We start from the raw sequence: 23,876 nt of genomic DNA, 5'->3' as shown, positions 1-23,876 counted from the left end.
GTATACAAGCAACTGGGGATGAAAACGAATGAAAACGAATAGGTTCCTCTATTCAGGGAGCCTGCAGCATCAGAAACAATCTCTGAGAAAGAGGATAGGAAAGTTCCCATGACCCCAGGAGTCAAAGAAACACCAAAGGGCACATGCTACCTACACTTCTGCCTTTCCCTCCTCCGTGCTTAGGAAAAATTGCAGAAAGTGCTATCTTCACCCGTGGTGGACAAGTGCATTTGTCCCCTGAGAGAACCATTCTTTCTGACCCAAAAGCCCTCACTCACACCCTTTCCTTTTCACTCAGAGTTCTCTCTTGTCCCTGCAGGCCAGACCCATAAAGACTAGGCCTCAAGGGAACTTCTTGGAGCACTCTCTCTCAAGCAATAGGAAGGCTCAGATCTTTACCTTTTCCCCCATGCTTCTCTATAATCCCTGCAGTGGGTGAGATTCAGATGCTCCGAGGAAGCACTGAAGTCACCCCCTTTGGAAGACACATTTTCCAATTAAGTGTTCAGCCTTCTGTGGTCAGGGAAGTCTGAGGGTTTATCATCATTGAAGAAGTTGAAAACTTCAGAAGGAAACAGTTAAAAATGTCTAGGAATCAAGAGGTTAGGTAACTTGCCCATATTCCCACAAGTAATAAAACTTTGCATTAACCCAAATGGTGGCTGTTATCCTTTTGATAGAATAGATTTTAAAAGCAGCAACCTATTAAGTGAAGAAGCAATGAAATGATTTGCTTCCTTGACTCCTGACCTTTTAACCTTAACTCTAGCAAACATAGCCAGGGTTCCTGTGCAGGAAAGGCACTGCTCCTAGCCTGTCTTTCCCCATCCTCAGCACTATTGCTGGAATCAAAACATTCTCCAGGTCAGGGACACATTCAAATCTGTAGCAACTCACGTGGTATAGATACCAGGGCACCCACCTATGAAGGAGCAGGGTGCTGGAAAACTATTCTGCCAATTGTTGGCCCTTCAGTTGTCTCAGGAGAGAGTAGGGAGAGGAGGGGACTCTGAGCAAGAGCAATTTAGCTATCTCTGTGACAATGTCTTTTTTTCTGTTGTCATAAGTGAAAACAAAAGGCTGAGTGATTTAAAAACAACAGAGGATTTTTTGGACCACAGTTCTGGAAGCTGGGAAGTTTAAGTATTCTGCACCTGCATCTGCTGGTGAGGCCTTCTTGCTGGTGGGGACTCTTGCTGGTGCAGGGCCTCACACAACGAACTTGAGTCTCTCTTCCTCTTCTTATAAAGCCACTAATGCAATCATGGGGGCCCCACCCTCATGACCTCATATACTCCAAATTACTTCCCAAAGCCTTCTCTCTACATAGTACTTTAGGGATTCAGTTTCAACATGAGTTTTGGACGGGACAAACACTCAGACCATGGCAGGCCGTATTCCTTTATTTTGAATGACCGGTACAGCCACTTCAGTGAAATCAGAGAGAATAGGGTCCCAAAGCAAAATACACAGGGAACCACTTCTGGTGGGATATCTTGGTAGCCTTCTGAGACTGCAGCCCTCCCTGCTGGTGCTACCCATGGCATCTGGGTTTTGTTGTGATATTTGGAAGTTCCCTTTTTTATTATCACCCTGTGAGCCAGCGAGGGCATTATTTAACCCTTCCTACCCATCTGAGTTGTCAGGACCAAACAGAAGAGAAGAACACTGAAGCTTCTTAACCACAGTAAGCTCAGCATTCCACCCTCTCCTTCCCTTGTCCCTTCAGCACCGTAAGGTTCACCTTAGGTCACCCCTGCCACTTTATTATCTGAAAGGCGTTTCTTCCTCAGATGGTCACCTGTGACAAGTTATGCACAACAGAGCATTGCCCACCCTTTTGCTATTTTGCTATTGTCATCAAGAGACAGCAGCCTGCTCAGTGGTCAGACCCATTGTAAACAAATAGAAAGCAAAATGTACTGCAAAATTCTGTCTTCTTGGGGCTCACACAAGCCTCCTATCCTCCTTCCTGTAAGTTTCCACATTCAGCACTTTTTTTTCTTTTCAGCAGTAAAATCATTCTCTGTGGGAGGAGAACTTAGCTTTGATCTTTAGAGATGCCCTTTAAATGTGGTTAGGGTCAAAAAAAAAAAAAAGACTGAAAACTTGAAGTCAACAGGCAAAGGTACAACCCACCCATGGGAGACCAGGAGAAGCGTCTAATGGGAGTCTGTGATTAACAGAAGGCCACGGCTCTGGACTCAGTTACATGGCATGCCCTCAGAGAACTCAGAGATCCTGTTCTCTGAACTCATTTAGGCTCGCTCCCTTAATTTATTAAACCCCATTAAATAAAGTACTTTCATCTGCAAGGGATTCTGAGTCTATTATCTGGGAATGGGTATGTTTACGTGGGTCATCACTGCAGAAGCTCCTTCCCCAGTAAGTGGAGATTAAAGTGGCAGGGAGGGTGTCGTGGTCTACTTTGTGCTGATAGAATAGAACACCATGGGTTTGGTAATTATAATGAACAGAAATGTATTGGGCTCATGTTCTGGAGTTAGAAAGTCCAAAATCAAGGGGTCACACCTAGTGAGGCCTTTCTCCTGCCACCCCCACCCCCACCCCACCCCCGTGGCATTCCATGGTTGATGGTGGAAGGGCAGGAGAGTACACGAGAGAGGGGGAGAACTTGCAAGTGAGAGGAGACTGAATGCTTGTATAATAAACCTACTCCTGCAATAAAGACGTCCACCCATTCATGAAGGCAGAGCCTTCCTGACTCAATCACCCCTTGAAGTTCCCGCCTTTCAACACTGTTGCCCTGGGAATTGAGTTTCCAGCTCACGAACTGCAGAGGACACATTCAAACCATAGCAGAGAGGGAAAGAGCATTTAAAAGGGGAGATGATGTTCAATAAGATGACTTTAGAAATTGGCTGGGTACTCTGAGATCCATGGCAGATTGGGCTGTGGTTCATGCAGCCTAGGACTAGAGACGGCAAACTGGAAATGGTTGAGGGGTAGAGTATAAGCCTGCAAGTCAGGCAACCAGTGAGGAGGTCCCTAGCTGAGGGATCTAGGGCAAGTGCTTAATCTCTTTAGATCTTGGTTTCCTTTTCAATAATGTGAAGATCCTAACTCATATCTTAGAAGGTTAAATGAGGTCACGATTGTAAAAGCTCCTTGGAAACTTTGTCTTAGCAAATAATACTTGTTTTACTTATTCTTTCTAATTTACAAATAGGGCCCTTGTTTTTTTTCCTTGAAGTTGTTTGTCTTGTTGTTGTTTATCAGGATATAATTCTACTACATGGTTATTATAGGAAGTCAGGCTGAGATTGATTCTCTTTCACCGTATGAAATTAGTATGGTTATGCTTTGTGCCTCAGTTTCCCCACTGGTCAGCCATGGTGCTGATGCCTGCCAACTGGTATCAAACAATACAGTAAGAATTCAATCCTCTCTGAGTCCTTTGAATATGGGTTCTATGGTGACTGGTTTCTGATAGGAAATGTTCCAATTTCTACAAATAAATGACTAGTGTCATGAACCAACTCTGCTCATGAGTTACGTCAACCTTCATCTGGAGGTTCATCACTCACAAGTCTGAAAGTTATTGGTGAGTGTGGGCTGGTGGCCTTAGCTCCTCTCTGTGTGGACTTCTCCATATAGTTCTGCTCTGATAAGTTTGGGCTTTCTTACAGCATGGTGGCTCATTTCCAAGGCCCCCAAGAGAACAAAGAAATGATGATAAGCAGGTGGAAGTAGTAATGCCTTTTACCATCTAGCCTTATAAGTCAGGCAAGGCCATTTTTTTTCCTAATTTGTTATATATGACAGCGGAATGCATTACAATTCATATTATACATATAGAGCACAATTTTTATATCTCTGGTTGTATACAAAGGATATTCACTCCATTCATGTCTTCATATATGTACTTAGGGTACGATGTCCATCTCTTTTCACCATCTTTCCTACCCCCATACCCGCTCCCTCCCCCTGTCATCCTTTTGCCCTATCTAGAGTTTGTCTATTCCTCCCATGCTCCTCTGAACCCCAATATGAATCAGCCTCCTTATATCAGAAAAAACATTCAGCTTTTGGTTTTAGGGGATTGGCTAACTTCATTTAGCATTATATTCTCCAACTTCATCCGTTTACCTGCAAATGCCATTATTTTATTCTCTTTTAATGCTGAGTAATATTCCGTCATGTATATACCACATTGTCTTTATTCATTCATTTCTACTGAAGGGCATCTAGGCTGGTTCCACAGTTTAGCTATTGTGAATTATGCTGCAATAATGTGTGGCTGAGTGTGGCTGAGTCCCTGTGGTATGATGTTTTTAAGTCCTTTGGGTATACACCGAGGAGTGGGATAGCTGGGTCAAAAGATGGTTCCATTCTCAGTTTTCCAAGGAATTTCCATACTGCTTTCCATACTGGCTGCACCATTTTGCAGTCCCACCAGCAATGTGTGAGTATGCCTTTTCCCAACATCCTCACCAACACTTATTGTAGCTGCCATTCTGACTGGAGTGAAATGAAATCTTAGAGTAGTTTTTATTTGCATTTCTCTAATTGCTTAAACTATACTACAGAGCAATGTTAAACTTTTTTATATATATATATATATTTGTTGATTGATTGTATATCTCCTTCTGAGAAGTGTCTGTTCAGTTCCTTGGCCAATTTATTGATTGGGTTATTATTATTATTATTATTTTTGTTGTTGTTTTGTTTGTTTGTTTGTTTGGTGTTTAGCTTTTTGAGTTCTTTATATACCCTAGAGGTTAGTGCTCTATCTGATGTGCAAGTGGTAAAAATTTGCTCCCAAGCTGAAGGCTCTCTATTCACCTCACTTATTGTTTCTTTTGCTGAGAAGAAGCATTTTAGTTTGAATCCATCCCATTATTAATTCTTAATTTTAATTCTTGCACTATAGGAGTCTTATTAAGGAAGTTGGGGCCTAATCCAATATGGTGGAGATTTGGGCCTATTTTTCTTCTATTAGACACAGGGTCTCTGATTTAATTTCTAGGTCCTTGATCAACTTTGAGTTGATTTTTGTGCATGGTGAGGTATGGGGGTTTAATTTCATTTTGTTGCATATGGATTTCCAGTTTTCCTAGAACCATTTGTTGAAGAGGCTATCTTTTCTCCAATGTATGCTTTTGGCAATTTTGTCTAATAAAGACAACTAAAATTGTGTGGGTTAGTCTCTGTGTCCTCTGTTCTATACTATTGATCTACTTCTCTGTTTTGGTGCCAATACCATGCTTTTTTTTGTTACTATTCCTCTGTAGTATAGTTTAAGGTCTGGTATAGTGATGCCATCTGCTTCACTCTTCTTACTAAGGATCACTTTAGCTATTCTGGATCTCTTATTTTTCCAGATGAATTATATGATTGTTTTTTCTATTTCTATGAGGAATATCATTGGATTTTTATTGGAATTGCATTAAATCTATATAATGCTTTTGGTAGTATGTCTTTTTTTATTTAATTGATTTTATTTTTTTAAATACATGACAGCAGAATGCATTACAATTCTTATTACACATACAGAGCACAATTTTTCATATCTTTGTATATAAAGCATGTTCACACCAATTCATGTCTTTATACATGTACTTTCAGGTTTTTTTGCATTATAATTCTTATTACACATATATACCTCAATTTTTCATATCTCTGTTTATATATAAAGTAGGTTGACACCAATTTGTGTCTTCATACATGTACTTTGGATAATGATGTCTATCACATTTCACTATCCTTGCTAATCCCTTTCCTCCTCCCTTTCCTTCCCACCCCTCTTCTCTATCTAGAATTCATCTATTCCTCCCATGCTCCTCCTCTCTACCTCACTATGAGTCAGCCTGCTAGTCAATCCCCCCACCCCCCAAAAAAAAATGCCGAATGTTTTCTCTGATATAAGGAGGTAGTATGGTCATTTTGACAACAGTAATTCTGCCTATCCAAGAACAAGGGAGATCTTTCCATCTTCTAAAGTCTTCTTTAGTTTCTTTTTTTAGCATTCTGTAGTTTTCATTGTAGAGGTCTTTCACCTCATTTGTTAGGTTGATTCCCAAGTATTTTATTTTATTTATTGAGGTTATTGTAAATGGGGTAGTTTTCCTTGTTTCCCTTTCAGAGAATTTGTCACTGATATATAGAAATGCCTTTGATGTATTGATATTGATTTTATATCCTGCTACTTTGCTGAATTCATTTACTAGTTTTAGAAGTTTTCTGGTGGAATTTTTTTGGTCTTCTAGGTATAGAATCATATTGTCAGCAAATTGTGCTAATTTGAGTTTTTCTTTTCCTGTCTGTATCCCTTTAATTTCTTTCATCTGTCTAATTGCTCTGGCCAGTGTTTCAAGAACTATGTTAAATAGAAGTGGTGAAAGAGAGCATCCCTGTCTTGTTCCAGTTTTTAGAGAGAATGCTTTCAATTTTTCTTCATTTAGAATGATGTTGGACGAGGGCTTAGCATAGATAGCTTTTACAATGTTGTGATATGTTTCTGTTATTCCTAGTTTTTTTAGTGTTTTGAACATGAAGTGGTGCTGTATTTTGTCGAATGCTTTTTCTGCATCTTTTGACATGATCGTATGGTTCTTATCTTTAAGTCTATTAATGTGATGAATTACATTTATTGATTTCCCTATGTTGAGCCAACCTAGGCAAGGCCACTTCTATAACATTCTATTTGATGAAGTAATCAAAAAGTCTTGTCTGGGTTGAAAGGGAAGGGAAATAAACTCTGCCTCTTGATAGAGAGAAACAAAGTTAGGAAACATTGCAATGACCACTTGAGGGAAAAGACATCTATGCCCTGTGCAAAGGAATTTTTACTTCATACTTGGTATCTGGCTGATGTTTCCCACCTTATTGCTTATCCAACTTTCTACGAAAACTACCTTCTCTTCCATTTTCTCCTCTGGCCTCTAGGGGATGGCAATAAAGTGTAAGAAATGGGCAGATAGCTGGTAACTGAGGGGGAGAAAGAAAAAGGCTGGGCCTTAGCTAAAAGCAGTCACCCATTCTTGGAACTTGAGATGTACCTTGGAGTGACCCCCACTCTAGGCTGCAGTGCCTGCCGGATTCCCAAAGCAGAGAAGACAGGGCTTTGCTCCCAAGAATCTCGTCTGCATTTTGTATGCTTTGGAGCTGGCAAGACAAGGGACTTCATGTCATTATGCAAAGAATGTAATAAAAAGCCAAGCCCATGTGCTCCCTGTGGTGACCTGGGTAACGGATATGCCAGAGATTAGCTTTCCAGAGCCCTGGACTCAGAGCAGCTACGTGGACCCACTGAGCAGGGGCAGCAGCAGGGAGCTTGGTCTGGTTGTTTTTGACATTCCTTTCACCCACTGCCTCCAGCAAAGCTCATCAGCCACAGAAAACCGTCCTGTTGAGATTCAGGTCAGGACAGAGAGGAATAAAAGGAGAAGATACCATGGGAAATCAGTGCTTCTTAGGCCCTGTGTCTTGAGTCATTCCCTATATTGGAAATAAAAATTCAACCTAAGTGTAAAGATGAATAAAGAAAAGGGAAGTCTCTCCTCCATCACGGCAGCTAGGACTTTCTCTCCTCTACCCATTTTACCTGCACCTGCAGATCCTGTTTGCATCTTTCTTGCAAGTAGGACAATGATGAAAATTTCTTTTGTGTATTGTGAATAGAATGAGGAGATCTTCAAAGCACCCTTTTTACCTTTCTTGCCTCTTTGGAGGCTTTAGCTAAGCTGCTTGGAGAGCTTTCTGGCTCATCATTCATAATCAGCCAGGCCATTCTGTGGCAATGCCGACCACATCCTCCATCACTCAACTGACATGAACATGGAGAGTTGTATTTGACTTAATATGAGGAAGGCAAATAATAGAAGATACATGTGTGAATATTAAAAGAAAAGAAATATATACATGCATACATATATATACATAAACACACTTATATATGATAAATTCCAAAATAAGTGAATTTATCATATATACTGAATTCATAATCAGACACAGAGCATTCTTCTGATATTCTGATTGAGTACACGTTGTGTAAACAGCAAAGTAAGCAGGTGCTGGCCACCTACAATATTCATTGCCTTGGCAATAGATGCTTCCCTCTCTCATTTGCATGACTATGAGAGAAGGAGAGGCTGAGCCATGAACAACATGCATGGTTTGAAAGGAAAATGGAAATGCAGAATAAAGAAATAGGCTTTTTTTAGGAGGCCAGCAGATTCATATTTCAGATTCTAATTCTTATCACCAAACTGGCTAATTTTGAACTTTTTGAAAGGCTGTTGTTGTTGTTAATCATGGAATACTAGTCTATTTCCAGTGATTCCTGAACATGCAAGACACAGTGAACATTCAGTAAACATCTGTTACAGGGATTAATAGAATTGTACTTTCTTCTTTCTGCCTCAGTCAGAGAACAGGCAAATAATTTACCAGGGTCTTCTGGTCAAAATTAATGGTGAGAGGTAGAATACAGGAATAGCAAGCCCTTACACTGAGGGAAGAAGTGCAGAGTAAGGGAAAGACGGAAAGATGTCTTCCTCTGCAAGGAAGGAAAGGTACTATCAGAGACATCTTTCCAAGATGTCAAAAGCAAGAGGAACTTCAGGTGACCATCTTCCTTTCTCGGGAGAGTGGTGGTGGGGTGGGGAGTAAGATACTTCAGATGCTCACAACTTCTTCTGAGTGACCAGTTAAATTCCTTCCATATTTAAGAGAGTATACAAATAATAAAGTAAGAAGTGGGGGTAGTATTTAGAAAATTACCATCCATGAACAAGAAGTTACAGAAGGTGTAAGATTTATCTTTTTTGCATTCCAAACACTTATTTATCTTTCTTCATATATCTACTAACTAACTCATTTATGCAACAGACACTTATTGAGCATCTATCATACGGGGTCCTGTGCTAGGTGATGGAGCCATCTTGGTGACAAGGCAGGAGCACCTGCTCCTTTGCTCACATCCCAAGTCTTACATGCAGTTGAAAATGGTTTCAAACCTGCACCATTGAATGGGTCAGTGAATAATAATCAAGCAATTTTTCCATTTATGAATTCACTTTCACTGACTCATTCATTTGGAAATAATTATTTAGTACCTATTGGATACTGGGCACCACTCTAGGCACTGGTAGAGGAAACTTAAGCAGAACATTATTATGTAACTTGAGGGCTCAAGTGTGATAATCAGAAAATAAATAATGCTCATGGGTCCAAGAGCAGTGATGGTATATGACTGTGGCAATGTGGTGTGAAATGACCTTGGTGGTACAGGAATCCTGGGCCAGAAATGGTTTAATCTGTCTGAAAGTGTCAGAGGGCCTCTCCAAGAAGGGACATTTGTGTCCAGTCTTAAAGGATGCACATAATATCCATGAAGGACAGGGTAGGTCTTGGCAAAACTAGAGCCAGTTTAGGGGCTGGGGTTGTGGCTCGGTGGTAGAGCGCTCACCTAGCATGCATGAGGCACTGGGTTCAATCCTTAGCACCACGTAAATGTTAAATAAAGATATTGTGTCCACTTAAAACTAAAAAAAAAAAAAAATTAAAAAATTTATATATTAAAAAAACCTAGAGCCAGTTTAAGTAAAGGGGAGAGTTTGAGAACATACAAGGACCTTCCTGGAATCAGACAATAGGGTCCCCAAGGCTGAACAGTTACCCTTAAAGAACTTATGATCCAACTGGGAGGACAAAGTTCCCAGAAAAGAACTGGTGAATGATGGTGGTTACATGCCCAGGGAGCAGACATGGATTTGAATCCCAGATCGCATTCATTTCCAGTGTGAATGAGCAAGTTACTTCATTTCCCTGGGTTTATATTTTCTCATCTGGGAAAAAAAAAACTGAGGTGATAAAAGTACACCTCTCATGTAAATGTTAGGAGGATTAAATTAGATTACTAATGTAAACAGTGTTTTACACTTAATAATGCTTTGCTGACTGTCCACTATTTCTATTTGTTTTCTGTAATGATGACACAAGTGTATTACAAGCAAAAAGTTGATATGCCAAAGGCACCTTTCCAAAATTGGGTAAGGAGGCATGTTCTCACCCAGACACGTGTATCATCAGCCATATAAACCCTCTGGCTCATGTGCCAGCAAGGGATTATGGGATGGAAGCATTTCTATGGACCAAATGTAGGTCATCTGCTTTAGCTCAGAACTCAAAACTGCCAGCCAAGCAATTTCCCTTGCTGGAGCCCTCTGGGAAAGAGGCACCATGGGATACTAATGTGTGGGCACACTTCCCTGCTGGGAGCAGAGACCACATGCCATCCTTTTGGTCCAGGACTTAGTGGCTGAGGGACCAGAGCACCTTGGTCCCAGCCTTGCCAGTATTCAGCAATGGAAAGGTGCTTCTGAGGATCCAAATTACTGAACTATTGCAGTGATTCCTTTCATAATGACAACTATTGGGGCAAGAAGGACCCCCAAAGCTGGTGCACACAGGGACAAGGAGCCCACTCCTCCCACCTTTCTCACTTTGAAATCATTTTTTATGTAGCATAGTCTAAAGCAACATGGACTCATATCTTTCCTTCTCTGAATTAGATCATCAGTGCCCCACGTTCATAGAAGAAGCAAACTCATTAAAAACTAAAGAAATTTATTCTTCTAAAAGTGGTTTGTGAATTTGTATGTTAATGTTTGTCCTGAATCTAGTCTATTGGGCAAGTGTTAAATGCTTATTGAATATCAGCAATGTGCTCATTTCTGTAAAGAGTTTTAAGTACAAGTAAGAGTTTCAAGTTTAAACTTTACAAACATTTAAGAGTTTAAGTAAAGAGCTTTAAAAGACACATAAGTAAGCCTTGATATACAGCTTCACATGTATAACATGTATAACAAGAAGCAGATATTGTAATGGAAGTGCCTTAGCATAGGGCTGCTCACCTGATGAGAGCTGCCCTCCAGTGCCTGCACCCACATCAAATTACCTTAGTAACTTTGAGTCCCCAGCAGTGATACAGAGGCCACTGCCATCACCCATCACCAATTCCCCTGTTTGCCTTCTCCTGTTTCACCCCATCTCTATCATGGAAGCCTACTATCCCCAAAACAGTTTGGAGAAGGATCTCACTAACACTGCCCAACATAAAAAGGACAATATGCTTGTTAAGAGCCTGGTCTCAGGTTTGAATGGCAAATGGGGTGCTATTTACCTACAAAGGCAGCAAGAATAATTTCTCCAATTCTTATTTTTTTCCTGGGTCCCAAATCAGCTTGTTTGAGGTCCCAGCTCCCCAAATCTTCAATTTCTATTTTGTCACCCTCAGCAAATTCCCCTCACTATATTGGATTTTCAAATTCAGAGCAATAAGCCAGACAGGGAACCCTCTCCTTGATCTTCTCTCTTTTTCCAATTTCCATCAACAATTAATTCTTTTCTCTACTGTGTATCTGTGTGTGTGTGTGTGTGTGTGTGTGTGTGTGTGTGTTATGTGGTGTGATGTGGTGTGTGTGTGTGTGTGTGTGTGTGTGATGCATGCACGTGTGTGCATATGCTTCAGAAGTGTTCTCACCTGGCTTTTAAAAGGTCAAAGGAGTCAGAATGTATTTTCAGAGAAGGCTGCAGGGACTGAGGAAGACCCATGTAATTTACAGAATGGCAAGGACTGACTGTGCATCAGGGTAAAAGGGCAAAGAAAGGGTAGTCACAGCAAGAGGGAAAGTATATATGAGTAGGATTTGTTTAGTGAAGCGGTGATAAGAGTTAGAATTGGCCAGAAGTTGTGTCAACGGGAACGTCATGAAACATAAGGGTAGGCAGGTAGGGCAAAACTGAGTTGGTGGAAAAGAGTAGGTTTGCCATGGTACATATGAGTCTTGGAGTGGTTTGAACAAGGCTTGTGGCTGGTTCACAGCAGTATTCACAACTTTCAAAGGAGCTAGAGCTGACCAGGCACTGTGCACTGGGGACCAGATGAGGGAAGAGTGTGTAAGTGTGTAGCAAGGAGGAGTCTGAAAGAGGAAGGCAGAGGAGGTGCCTGTGCCTGGCCAGGAACACGGAATGGGCAGAATAAGGGTCATTCTGAGTGGATCACTCTCTTTCTCTGACATTGCCCCTTACTAAAATTTCCTTTGATTGTGAATTACATTCTAAAGGAAACTTCAATTCCGAGATGAGTTCAAACCAGTTTTATACCTACACTCTGTCCCATGATGTATTTTTTTTTCTCACTGTGCATTGCTCACTTCCTTAAGAAGTCTAAGGTCTGCCTCCTGAACCCCAGTTTCCTTTTATCTGTTCTCTGTTGTAAGCTTTGCTGCAAATCTTTGTTTTGCCATTGGTAAAACAAATGTTTTGACTTGGTAATCCTGACTTCTCCTGTTTTTAGTCCTACCTTCTTTTGTGGTGATAATAATGGGATCCTTTTGCCCTTCACCAGAGTATTCCTATGGTATGCCTCCCAGACCTCTTTGCCTCTGCTATTCCATAATATTCCCCCCACACCTAGAGGAGTGAGGTAGAAGAGATTATTTTGCTGGAAACTGCAAGATTCATGCAGGATAAACCAAGAGTATAGGCCACTCTCCACAGCAAAACATGACACCTGATGGCTAAATGTTGTTGCTTTTTATATCAGAACTATGGGAATCACTTTTCATCTTTAGCACTCAAAGTGCACTTGTGGGTCCTGGGTGGTCATGTGCCTTTTGCCCCTGTTTGTAGAACCCAAGAAACTTCAAATATTCAGAGTCAGCCCTCTGAGAGGTTATAATGTCATACTTTTCAACTTGGACCTATAATGCCTTGTACCCAGGTAACAGTTCAACATTTTGGAGGGATGTGGAGCCCAGATTGATCCTTAACTAAAATGAACAGTGGATGTAATAAACAAAAGAAAAGTGGTGCTGAGAGGCACCGTTTTCCTCTGAGCATTATATAAGGACATCAGGTGGAAAACGAAGGGTCCCAGCAGATCTCAGGTCTGAAAGAAGGGATAGCCAGGCATCTGGAAGGCATTTGTTTTGGAGGAGACCTTCAAGGCAGGAATGTGAATTCCACAAAGAATGTAGACAAATCTCAGACTTAAGAGGTGCTATTCATTTATTATTATGTTTTTAAGTAAAGGCAGTGTATATATTTTCTAGGGCTACCATAGCAACATAGCGAAGACTGAGTGGCTTAAACAGTAGATTTGTTCACAGATCTGGAGGCTAGAAGCCCAAGGTTAAGGTGCCAGCAGGATTGATTTCCTCTGAACTTGTTGCCCTGGCTTATAGACAACTAGCTTGGTTAGCCTCTGTGTACACACATCCCTGATGTTTCTTTGTGTGTCCAGACCTCCTTTTATAATGACACTAATCAGGTTGGAATAGGGTCCACCTAATGGCTTCATTTCAACCTGATCACCTTTTTAAAGGTCTTATCCCAAATATAGACTCAATCTGAGGCACTACGGATTAGGACTGCAACCTAACAAGTTTTGGGGAGCACAATTCAGCACGTAATGAATAGCCTAAGGGAATCTTGCACACTAATAGTTATCATTGCTGACATTTTTTTCACTTATTATGTGCCAAAGATTGTTATAAATATTTTTCATGGATTATTTTAAAATCTTCTCCATAATCATATAGTATACACATATATACTATATGTAGATTGTATAGATTATAAAACCATTTTTTCTGAAAGATGGTGAACTGAATTTGATGTAATTATATAACTATGGGAAATGCTGTACCCCAGAATCCCTGTGGTTTAATATGACTTAGAATAATGAGAGACTCCTGTCCTCATCTTTAGGTTGGTGGAAATCTCTAGAAAATGCAAGGCTTTCTCCCTCAATCCATGACCTCTAAAAGCCAAACCTGTTTCAGGAAGAGTATGGGTGGGCAGGCTATAGCTACAGGGAAATTGCAGCCCTGACTGTCCCTTCCATGTATCTATGCTTACTCCCATCTTCTTTGCCAGGCTGAATCATCAAAAATTAAATTAGGATGCTCCAGCACATGCTGCAGAGCTCTCAGCAAACTGCTGAACATTTAGTTTAAGCTATTCCAGATCTCCTCATTGAACTGCACCCCGCCCCAAACACACCAAAACTCTGAAAAAAACTATTCTTACTCCTATTTACAGATAAGGAAACTAAATTGACCCAGCCACAGTCCTTAGTGCCACTCTTTCCTTGTATGACCTTGAGCCAGATGACCTCTTTCAGTGGGTCTCACTAACCTCAGCTGTAAAATAAATTCTCATTCTCATTTCCCCCTCATAGTTTGACTACTCTACACAGCTGATACAGGGCACTAGTGCTTAGGTCTGAAAGGACCCAGTGGTCAAGCCCCACCCCAACCCTACATTCATGTGGTGTAACCACTGTTTGTCTTCCCACAACCCTTCTCTCCTTTCTGGGGTTCCCATCCTATAGCCCCAACAAATGAGCCCACTCCTATGTTCCATTCCTTCTTCACTGCCCAAACTCCAGAATAACCAACAGAGAACTCAAGTTTGCATATTGGTAAACGTGCCCCTGGGAGTGCGAGTCGATCAGCCATGGCACCGTGGGGACTTCCGGGCAAGGTCTCCCAGGCAGCCCTGGGCCACCCTGCCAGCTCAAAATGAGAATGCCACTCTCCTAGGTGAAGAGTGACACTGGGCTTTGTCTCTTCTCTGGCCTTACAGGAGGCTCTGTCGGTGGTGAGCGACGACCAGTCCCTCTTTGACTCAGCATACGGAGCGGCGGCCCATCTCCCCAAGGCCGACATGACCGCTTCGGGGAGTCCTGACTACGGGCAGCCCCACAAAATCAACCCTCTCCCACCACAACAGGAATGGATCAACCAGCCTGTGAGGGTCAACGTCAAGCGGGAGTATGACCACATGAATGGATCCAGGTAAGTCCTCCAGACCTGCATGGAGCTGGGGGAAGCTCCGGGTATCCTCCCGCCTCAGGTGACCTAGTGATGCAGATCTTCATTATACAGCTGCTGGCACATAGGGCATTTGCAGCAGATGAGGCTCTGGTGTTTGACCAGGGAGCTTGGGTCAGTCATAGAGAGAAGGCAAGAAAGGCTGCAGAACTGGAGGCTGGAGGTGAAGTAGGGTCAGGAAACCCACCTGGACCTCTGGGTCCAGATGCATCCCATAGAGGCTAGTTTAGAGTGAGGTCCCAGGACCCTGTGCAGATACTCATGGAATACCAATTTTGTGGCAGGCCAAGCACAGGTCTGGCCCCCTTTGGGAAAAACTTAGTAATAAGATACTCCTCCCTGTCCTGTTGAAGATACTTAACATCTCTGGTGAGTCTCACCAGAGCAAAGATGACCAAAGCATTCTAGTAAGGGGGAGAACTGGTGAGAAGGCAATGCTTGCAAGAGGGCTCTCTGTGCCAGGAGTGAAGTGCTGCAGTTGGACAGTGTGTTATGAAGGACGCTAGTAAAAACATCCAGGGTGGCTGAAACTTTGTAGAAATGAAGAGAGGAGAGTCCAGGGAGAGAAAAATCATAGAAGCAAGGAAAGAACCCAGCCTCTAGATAGGTAGCCTGAGTTTCACAATCTGCCTCCCCATTTGGGACAAATGCTCTAAATCCCTCTGAGTACTAGCTTTCTCATTTCTAAAACAGGGTTTAGAAATGTTCATAGACTTTCTTCATAGGCTTGTTAACTCTGGCATTGCAGGGAAAGGACCCAGGACAGTGCCAAGGACTCAGAAAATGCTCAATAGTGATAGCAACCATTATGTCCAAAGGCTTAAAAGAGAGAAAACATTAGTCTCGCTCATTATCTTACAATTCCTGGCAAATATGCTTGGGCTAAAGCACATGGAGATAAAAATAAAAAGCAAGAAATGGTCCCAACTGGCAAGCTAAGAAAATAGGCTATTCATTTTATGGGCAAAGACTGACTTTAACCACAAAAGTGACACTGAACATCATTAGAGACTAGTATGCTGACAATCATGGTGTACCATGAATGGGGACAAGAGAGTCAAGTGAGAAATTTACTGATATGTCTCAGATAGGAAATTAAGTTCTGAACTAGAGTGATGCTAATAATTAAAGAAATCAAAAAGAATAGATACATAAGTGATATATCAAAGAGATAATTAACAGGGCTTATGTAGATAAATATTGAAGTAGGTGAGAGGGAAGATCAGATATAGCTGGAGCCTGGATGTTTTGAAGAAGGATGATGTTGTTAGAAGACATAGGAAGGCAGGGAGAAGAAATGCTTCAGGGAAGAATGTCAACATTCCCTTAGAGATTCATTGTGAGCAATTAGTACAACATCCAGATAAAAATGTCTACTAGGCTTTGGAAATCAAAGTTCTAATAATATTTGGGATCAGGAATGTAGGTTTGGGCATCATCTCTAAGGAGCTTTAACAGTGCAAGTAGATGAGTCATGGAGGAAACAGATCCAGGGAAAGAAGAGAGACGGGAGGGAAAGGGAGGGAGAGCTCTTGTCTCAGACCTGAACTCCTAGACCTCCCACATTTCAATCCACTAACCAAAACCAGTGACTGGGATCCCAGCCCCCTTCCCAGATTCTAGGATTTTATAAAATCTCAGAGATTGTGGGACAGGAGCACCTCAAATGCATTTCTCTTGGCAGAGAGAAAAATTGCCATGCTATACTTCCTAACAGTCACAGGGCATTTTCTCATATTCTCTTATCACACATACCTCCATGCTTCCCCCACCTCACACACACACACACACTCCTAGGAGGCAGATATTCTAACCCCATTATTATAAAGAAAGGCACTTGGGACTCTGAGAGAATGCCTTGTTTAAGGATCAAGAGGAGGCAAAGCTAACATACATCCCAGGCTTTCCGGTCCCTTGGGCATCTTTGTGCCCCTCCCTCTCTGCCTGTATAACCTGTTTTTATACCAAGGTCTCATTTCTGCCAACACCTGCTAGTGAGGAGACCTGATCTGAGCAATGCCTCTCAAACTGTTCTGACCACATGAAGCTTCTGATGCTTGTTGAAAATCCAGATCCCACCACCGTAGATTCTTTGGTCTGCTGCACCTGAATCTGACCACCACCCACCCCCACCATCCCCCATCCAAGCCAGCAGTGCCTTTCCTGAGCTGCTGCTAGAGCATCCTGGCCTTTCTTCTTCTTGCCCTCCTGAAGTCAATTCTCCAGACAGCAAACAGCCAGTCATCCTTTCAAAATATTTAACCCTCTTACTCAAAACCTTTTAATGGCTTATGACAAAACCCAAATCCTTAGCATGGCCCAACCATCCCTCCCACATGTTCTCCAGCCCCTCTCTAGCTCATTCCTCCCTCCACACCAGCCACACAGACTCTAGCTGCTCCTTGACCCCCAGGCACACTCTTTCCTCAGAGTCTCTGCCTGCAGATTGCTTCTTTCTGGAACATTCCTATTCCATCTTGTTGTATGACTCCTTGTAAGTTTCAGGACTTTCTGGATGCCACCACCTCTTTCAGAGGCCTTCCCTGACCACCGGATCTAAAGTAGCACTCTATCATCACCTTTTAACCTGCTTGAATAGTTTTTAGTTCTTGTCACCTTCCTCACTAAGATGTTTGCAGGGCTTTTGTTCACTGAACAATGTCTGACACATGATGGACATTAATAGTTGTTTAAATACATTATTAAATGAATGCAGGGCTAAGCAGACTCAAAAGTGAAGTCATTTATTTAAGGTCATGCAGGTACAGGTTGAGTCTCCATTATCTGAAATGTCTGGGACTAGAAGTGTTTCAGATTTCAAATTTTGGATATATATATATATATATATATATATATATATATATATATATATGGAGAGAGAGAGAGAGAGAGAGAGAGAGAGATTTTGTCTGGGATAGGTACCAAGTCTAAACATATTTCTGTTTCATATACACCTTATGCACATAGCCTGAAAGTAATTTTATGCAATTGTTTAGTGCATTTGTATTTTGACTATGATTTGTCATATGAGGTCAGGTATGGAATTTTCCACTTTTGGCATCATTGTTGGTGCTCAGAAAGTTTGGGATCTGGAACATTTAAGATTTTGGATTTTTGAAATAGGGATACTCAACCTACAATTAGTAAATAAGCCAGGGCAGAGACCCAGCTGCACTGACTTAACCCCTCTCATGTTGGTTCTGGGTTGGTCCTCAAAGGCTATATTTATGAGTCCACTGCTTCGTCCCCTGCTACTAGAGAAACCTCAAGTACTCAAGAATACTAATCCTGGGCAAAGAGGGTCCTCTAAGGAAATGGATGTTTAGAACCCATTTGCCAGCTGGTACCTGACTCTGGTCACCAGAAGCCAGCTGAAGGAGAGCTGTACCAATAGCTCCATGAGCCATCTGGATATTTACCTGGCTTTGGTTGCCCAAAGCAGCCTCTGCTTAAGATTTACCTGTCCTGATGCAGAACATCAGCAGGAGACCAGGTAGTTTTGGAAGTATTCTCTCACTCCACCCTGGGAACACAAAGGTGATCCAGTGAACTCTGAGTCAATAAGGCACAGCAGTGGCCAGCACCTCATAAATAGTTAAGCACTCACATGTGAGTCATACAGTGGGAACAGGGAGAAAGGATTTTTAGAAAGAAAAGGGGGAGCCATGTCAGAGCCTATTACTTAATTATGCAAAAATAAATGACATGAAGCAATAGATAACAGACTATTTACACCTTTAATCCCAAATGCTGTGCTGACCCTATTCTCTGAAAATTACTGATAATGGTTCTCTGTTACTTACATATGATTTCACTGTTTTCAGTGGACTTATTTACCATAATACAAAAACAGGTGAGGTTGTTGTAATGGTTCCTCACTTCATATGAAAAAACCAAAGCAAAGTACACAACTTGGATCTCATGGCTCATGGGTGGATCTCTGCTGTCCAATAAAATACCCACTAGCCCTATTCTGCAACCGAGCACTGGAAATGTGGATAATCCAAAATTGAGATGTTCTCTACATGTAAATTACATACTGGGGTTAGAAAACTTAATATGAAGAAAAAAATGTAAAATATCATGTGAATTATTAATTATGCTGAAATAATCATTCGACTATGTTGAGTTAATATATTGTTAAAATTCATTTCACTTGTATTTTTTTAATTCTAAAAATGTGGCTATTAGAAAATTTAAAGTGGTCTGTGTGGCTCATATGTGTGACTCACAATCTGCTGTGATTGGACAGTGTTGGGTCAGAATGTTTTGGACTGTCCTGTGATTCACAGTGCATTCCCTCCATGATCTTTGATAAACATGGATTTCTGAGTTACTCCTTCATGTTTCTTGGAGGCCCCATGGATATTTGTGTCTCTCTTAGGAAGGAGGTAGTCCATATGCCTGATGCTGCAATGCCCTCTTGCTTTTAATCCCAGCAGCAAGCCATCTGGACCAGGGGCAAAGAGTTAAGCAGAGAGCCTGAGGTCTGAGGAGTTCAGAGCAGGTCTGGGTTGTCCATCCCATGGGAAGTGTCTCTGTCTCTGTCTCTCTCTCTCTCTCTCTCTCTCTCTCTCCCCCTATCTTCCTGTTGTGGTTGAATCTGGTAGGCTGGGTTACCCTCAAACAGCCTGGTCCACAGGTACTATGTTGGATATAGATTTCAGCAACTTGAGCCAAGTTGTGGTATGCAAATAAATCAGCTGTATCCTGTCTCACGGGGATTGGGGAAAACATCCCATGAAAGAAAGAATTATGTTTTATAAAAGAGAAGCACTTGCCTTAGGAGTCCGGCATTCAGGACCTGAGCTGACTGTCAACCTGTCCTGACACTTCCTGGACTGGCCAACAGTATCAGGATGCACTGAACACCCTGAGACTCACATTCCCATGTTCTGAACCCTGCTACACATAACCTGAATGGGAATTCATCCTCAGGATTCTGGAAATGTTACCAGCCTCTGCAGTGTGTGGGGATGAGTCCCTTCACAGTCTGGTTCAGCTACAGATTTTTGGACCTTGATGATATAACTCGAGTTCAGTCATTTTGAATGGGAAGTTAAAAAAGAATTTTGTGCAGTCTAAAGTGGTAGCTTTGGGGACAAGTCTTTGAAATCTCCTTTCATCCAAACTCCCAAGATTTTACTCCTTGTCTTAAAGCTTAACAGTTTGCAAGGCACTTTTGATAATCTTTAACAATCTGTTAAAGGCAATGTTCACTGAATACACAAAAATAAAAGTAGAGGAGTAAAGAGCTTATGTCCCATGGTGGTGACAAAAGGCAGAGGCTACAGAGCCCTGGTCAGTTTAACTGTGGCCTGCTGAGCTACAGCTTCTGGCTGCCCTGTGATGGAGAGATTCTGGGCTACATTCTCAGAAGCACTATGTCCTCCCTGCTCTATTGTGGCAGCCCCTATCCCTCTTGTCACCTGTCCTACTGCTGTCAGCTGCTTGTGGGCCCCAACCCCTTGCTAGCTGTAAGTGTAGTTCTCAATACAAATTAGCAGCAATGCAGGCAGGCTGAATGGCAAAGCCTCTTCCCCCATCCATGCTCCCCCTCCTTCCCTCTCTCTTGTTTTCATTGAACCCTCTTCACAGGCGCCAGCTGCCTCATTAAAGAGCAGTCTTTATGCTGGGCTTCACCTGTACCCACCCTTAGCAGTAGCTGTTGAGCCCTATGGCCACACTGTCTGGCGGAGGCACAGAGAATGGAGGGAAGTCTGGCAGGCGAGCAGGAGAGGTATGGCTTTCCTTCTTTCTTGCCCTGAGCAGTTGGAGGAGGGCCAGCCAGGCAAGGGCAATGGTCAAGGGTTGGTGGGTTTCAGGGCTTCTCCATAAGGATGCCCTTTGCAGGACCTGGCACAGAGAACTGGGACCAAGGACAGGACCTTGTTCCAGAAGTTGCCCCTGCAAGACAGATCATTTGCCTGGCTAAGAAACAGGTGTGCCCAGGGCAGGAGGAGGGAGAGAGGAGGAAAGCTGGGCCAGAACTTCTGTGGGCTAGTGAAAAAGGAATTTCCACTTGCCAGACATCCAATAGCTGCCCAAGAAAGAGAACCCCACTCCTGCTCTCACCCACTTCCTCAGTGATGCTTGTGACTCTTCTCCTTCTAAGGTCCTGAATTAAGCAGGCTTTACCAAATGTCTCAACTTTTTATACTTATTTTCCTCTATTCCTAGCACCAGGGACCAACCCTTCCATCCATACCCACTGTGCATGGCCATGAAACATCAATAATCACTTTTTTTTTAGTGGTTCTTGAAGTTTTGATTTTCTCTACATGGCTAGGGCTCAGTTTTTAATTTTGAAATCCCTAGAGATCTGGCTGATGTGGGAAAGAAGTTTTCAAAAATTATCTCCCTGTATTCATAAAGGGAGAAGCCTATGGAATAGGCACCTCCCCTTCCACCATACCCTGCCCACGGAGTCTGGCTCTGGGCACCTTCCAGGGGAAGTGTGTGTCCTGTCAACCCCACCCCCTCCCACAGAGATCCCCCAGCCAATGAAAACCTTGCTCTCTTGGTTTCAGGCCAACTTAATCCTCCACACTTCTCTGGCACTTGAACTGTTTCACATCTGTCAAGGATCTGGGAAAAGTTACCAGATTGTGTGGTGTGAGTGTGTGTAGTGTGTGTAAGTGTGTGTGAGTGTATGCACTCATGCATGCATATCTTTTGTGTCACTTGTGTACATGTGTAAGTATGTGTGTATGTATTATGTATGTTATGTGTGGTAGATGATGGGTGTGTGCACAGGTGTCTTCTGTATTCTATGCATGAAGATAGTATTGTTGTGTGTTTGTATCATGAGAGAGTGGGTGTGTGCCTTTATGTGTATGTGTGAATGTATGTGTGCATGTTTTTCAGAGTGTGTACATGTATGCACATATGTGCATGTATGTATGTGTTGTATGGTAGAGTATATATGTGCATATGTGTGTTTGGTGGAGTGTAGGCCCATGAATGCATGTTTGCATTGTGTATGTGTGTCATAATGGGATATGTATATGCATACATATGTGGTAAGTATATACATATTTGCACTGTTTGTGTGTTGTGTGTGTCATGTGTGGTGGAGTGTATGTGTTTGTTTTGTGGGTATATATGTATTGTGTATGTGCATGTACACACATACATGGTAGAGTGTGTGCATGTTTGCATTGTATGTGGTGTATATGTACAGGTGTGGTGGAGTGTGTGATGTCGAGTATGTGTATGCATATATATGTGATTGTGTGTCTATGTGGTGGAGTGTGTAGGCATATGAGTGCATGTTTGCATTGTGTACGTATGTCATGTGGTGGAGTGTGTGTGCACATGGGGTACAGTGTGTGCATGTTTGCACTGAGTATGTGCGATGTGTGTTTATGTGTGTGTGTGGTAGAATCTGTGTGTGTTGGAGTGTCTCCTTGTGTGTGCGCGTGGGTGCATGCGCACATGTGGTTAGCCATGGGGAGGGTGGAGGGGCTGCATGCTCAGGCCAGCTCAGCTCAGACGCGGCACCAGGGTTGACTGGGACTGCTTCATCTCAGGCCAAGTCCTTCAACAGCAGAAGCCAGAGGGCCAAGCGCTGGTGAAAAGCCCTGATGTGCTACTGCCTCCCCTCCGTCTGCCATGGGGACATTAAACCTTCAACGATCTGGGACTCTGACGGCTGGTTCTTGGTTCTCTGCCTGGAAAAACAGTAGGCGAATAGTAAAACCTTAAATTCTAACATGTGTAAGTTATACATCTTATTTTCATTTTCAGCCCATGTTCCCTCTGTAAGACATCAGGAAAAAATTACCGTCTGACTTCTAATATCTCAGTGGAGCATTTATCTCCCAGCTATGATAAGTGATCTTCAATATTTTTTTCCTTTCAGATTAAGAAACAAATTCATTTAATTTTCTTTATTGAATGTGCTCAGGCCTCCCCCGCCCTGCCCAAGTCTTGGGAAGCCCTGGGCTGTTCCCCTTCTTGCTGGGCTGGTAACAGCTCTCCCTGCTGTGTGGATGGGTGGGTCCCTGTCTGGCACAGCCCTGCTCCTTAAGCCCTCTCAGTGGTCCCTTCCTGCCCACGGCAGAGTGACAGAGGGCAGTGGCTAGGCCTTTGGAATGTCCGGAGAGGTTAGCAGCGTGAAGTTGGAAAGCTGTAATCTGAACCTTATCTGACCTCCTTGGTCTGAAGGTCTGGTTTGGAGCTCTCAGAGTACTGGCTGTCTCCCAGGCTGCCAGAGCGGATGCTTGCTGCTTGGTGTAACTTCGGCTGCAGCCCCTGCTTGGCCTTTCAGGGGTCTCCTCTGGTCCTGCTGCCAGAGGATCTAAGTGGGAACTGGACATGGCAAGGTGGCCCCTCCCCAGACACACTGGGAGGTCCATGATAGTGGACTGAGAGCTATATGGAGTGTTCTGCCTGCCTGCTCTGTGGCACCAAGTGGCCACAGTGGGTGTGTCAGCCCAGCTCTCCAGATGGTTGCTCTATCCCTATGCTGCAAAAGACCAGGCGTTAATTGGGTTGTGTCATTTGTGACCATGTTAGGTGATTTGCTTTCTCTCTTGTGCATTTTCAGATTGCAACTTCTGTGAACTTAGTGATCAGGGCTGCAACACTCTATCAGGGCCACAACCTCTATCAGGTTGTAGTTCCTCGATTCTATTTCTCCTTCACAATAGCAATCAGTTCTTTTGCACGTGGGTTTTGATAAAGAAGTTTAACACTGAATAAGAGACCTGCATCATGTGTGTGTGTGTGTGTGTGTGTGTGTGTGTGTGTGTGTGTGTGTTGCTGGGTATTGAACCCAGGGACTTGTGCATGCTAGCCAAGCACTCTACCACTGAGCCATACCCTCAGCACATACCCCCCAGCCTACATCCCCCACCTTTTTTTTAAGTACTGAGGATTGAACCCAGTCCTTTATGCACACTAGGCCAGCACTCTACCACTGAGCAACATCCTTAGCCTGCATCTACCTTTGTGACTCTGGGCCATTCATCCCCACCTCTCCATTTCCTTAACCATAAGAAGGAG

The 23,876-nt window shown here is 42.8% G+C and overlaps 1 protein-coding gene across 3 annotated transcripts in view; it reads left to right on the top strand.

Moving 5' to 3' along the window:
- Window positions 1-23,876, top strand: part of Fli1 (Fli-1 proto-oncogene, ETS transcription factor) — a 120,373-nt gene that overhangs the window by 52,829 nt on the left and 43,668 nt on the right. For all 3 annotated transcript variants that reach the window (XM_076846180.1, XM_076846181.1, XM_076846179.2), the window contains exon 2: window positions 14,620-14,831. In XM_076846180.1, coding sequence (XP_076702295.1) covers window positions 14,701-14,831 — 131 coding nt within the window. In that variant the 5' untranslated portion in view covers window positions 14,620-14,700. The remainder of the gene's footprint in view (window positions 1-14,619; window positions 14,832-23,876) is intronic.

This window comes from Callospermophilus lateralis, chromosome 2 (genome assembly GCF_048772815.1).
Source record: "Callospermophilus lateralis isolate mCalLat2 chromosome 2, mCalLat2.hap1, whole genome shotgun sequence".
In the NCBI taxonomy this organism is placed as follows: Eukaryota; Metazoa; Chordata; class Mammalia; order Rodentia; family Sciuridae; genus Callospermophilus; species Callospermophilus lateralis.
The sequence above is the reverse complement of the archived record's forward strand: the minus strand, read 5'-3'. Positions and strand labels throughout refer to the sequence as shown.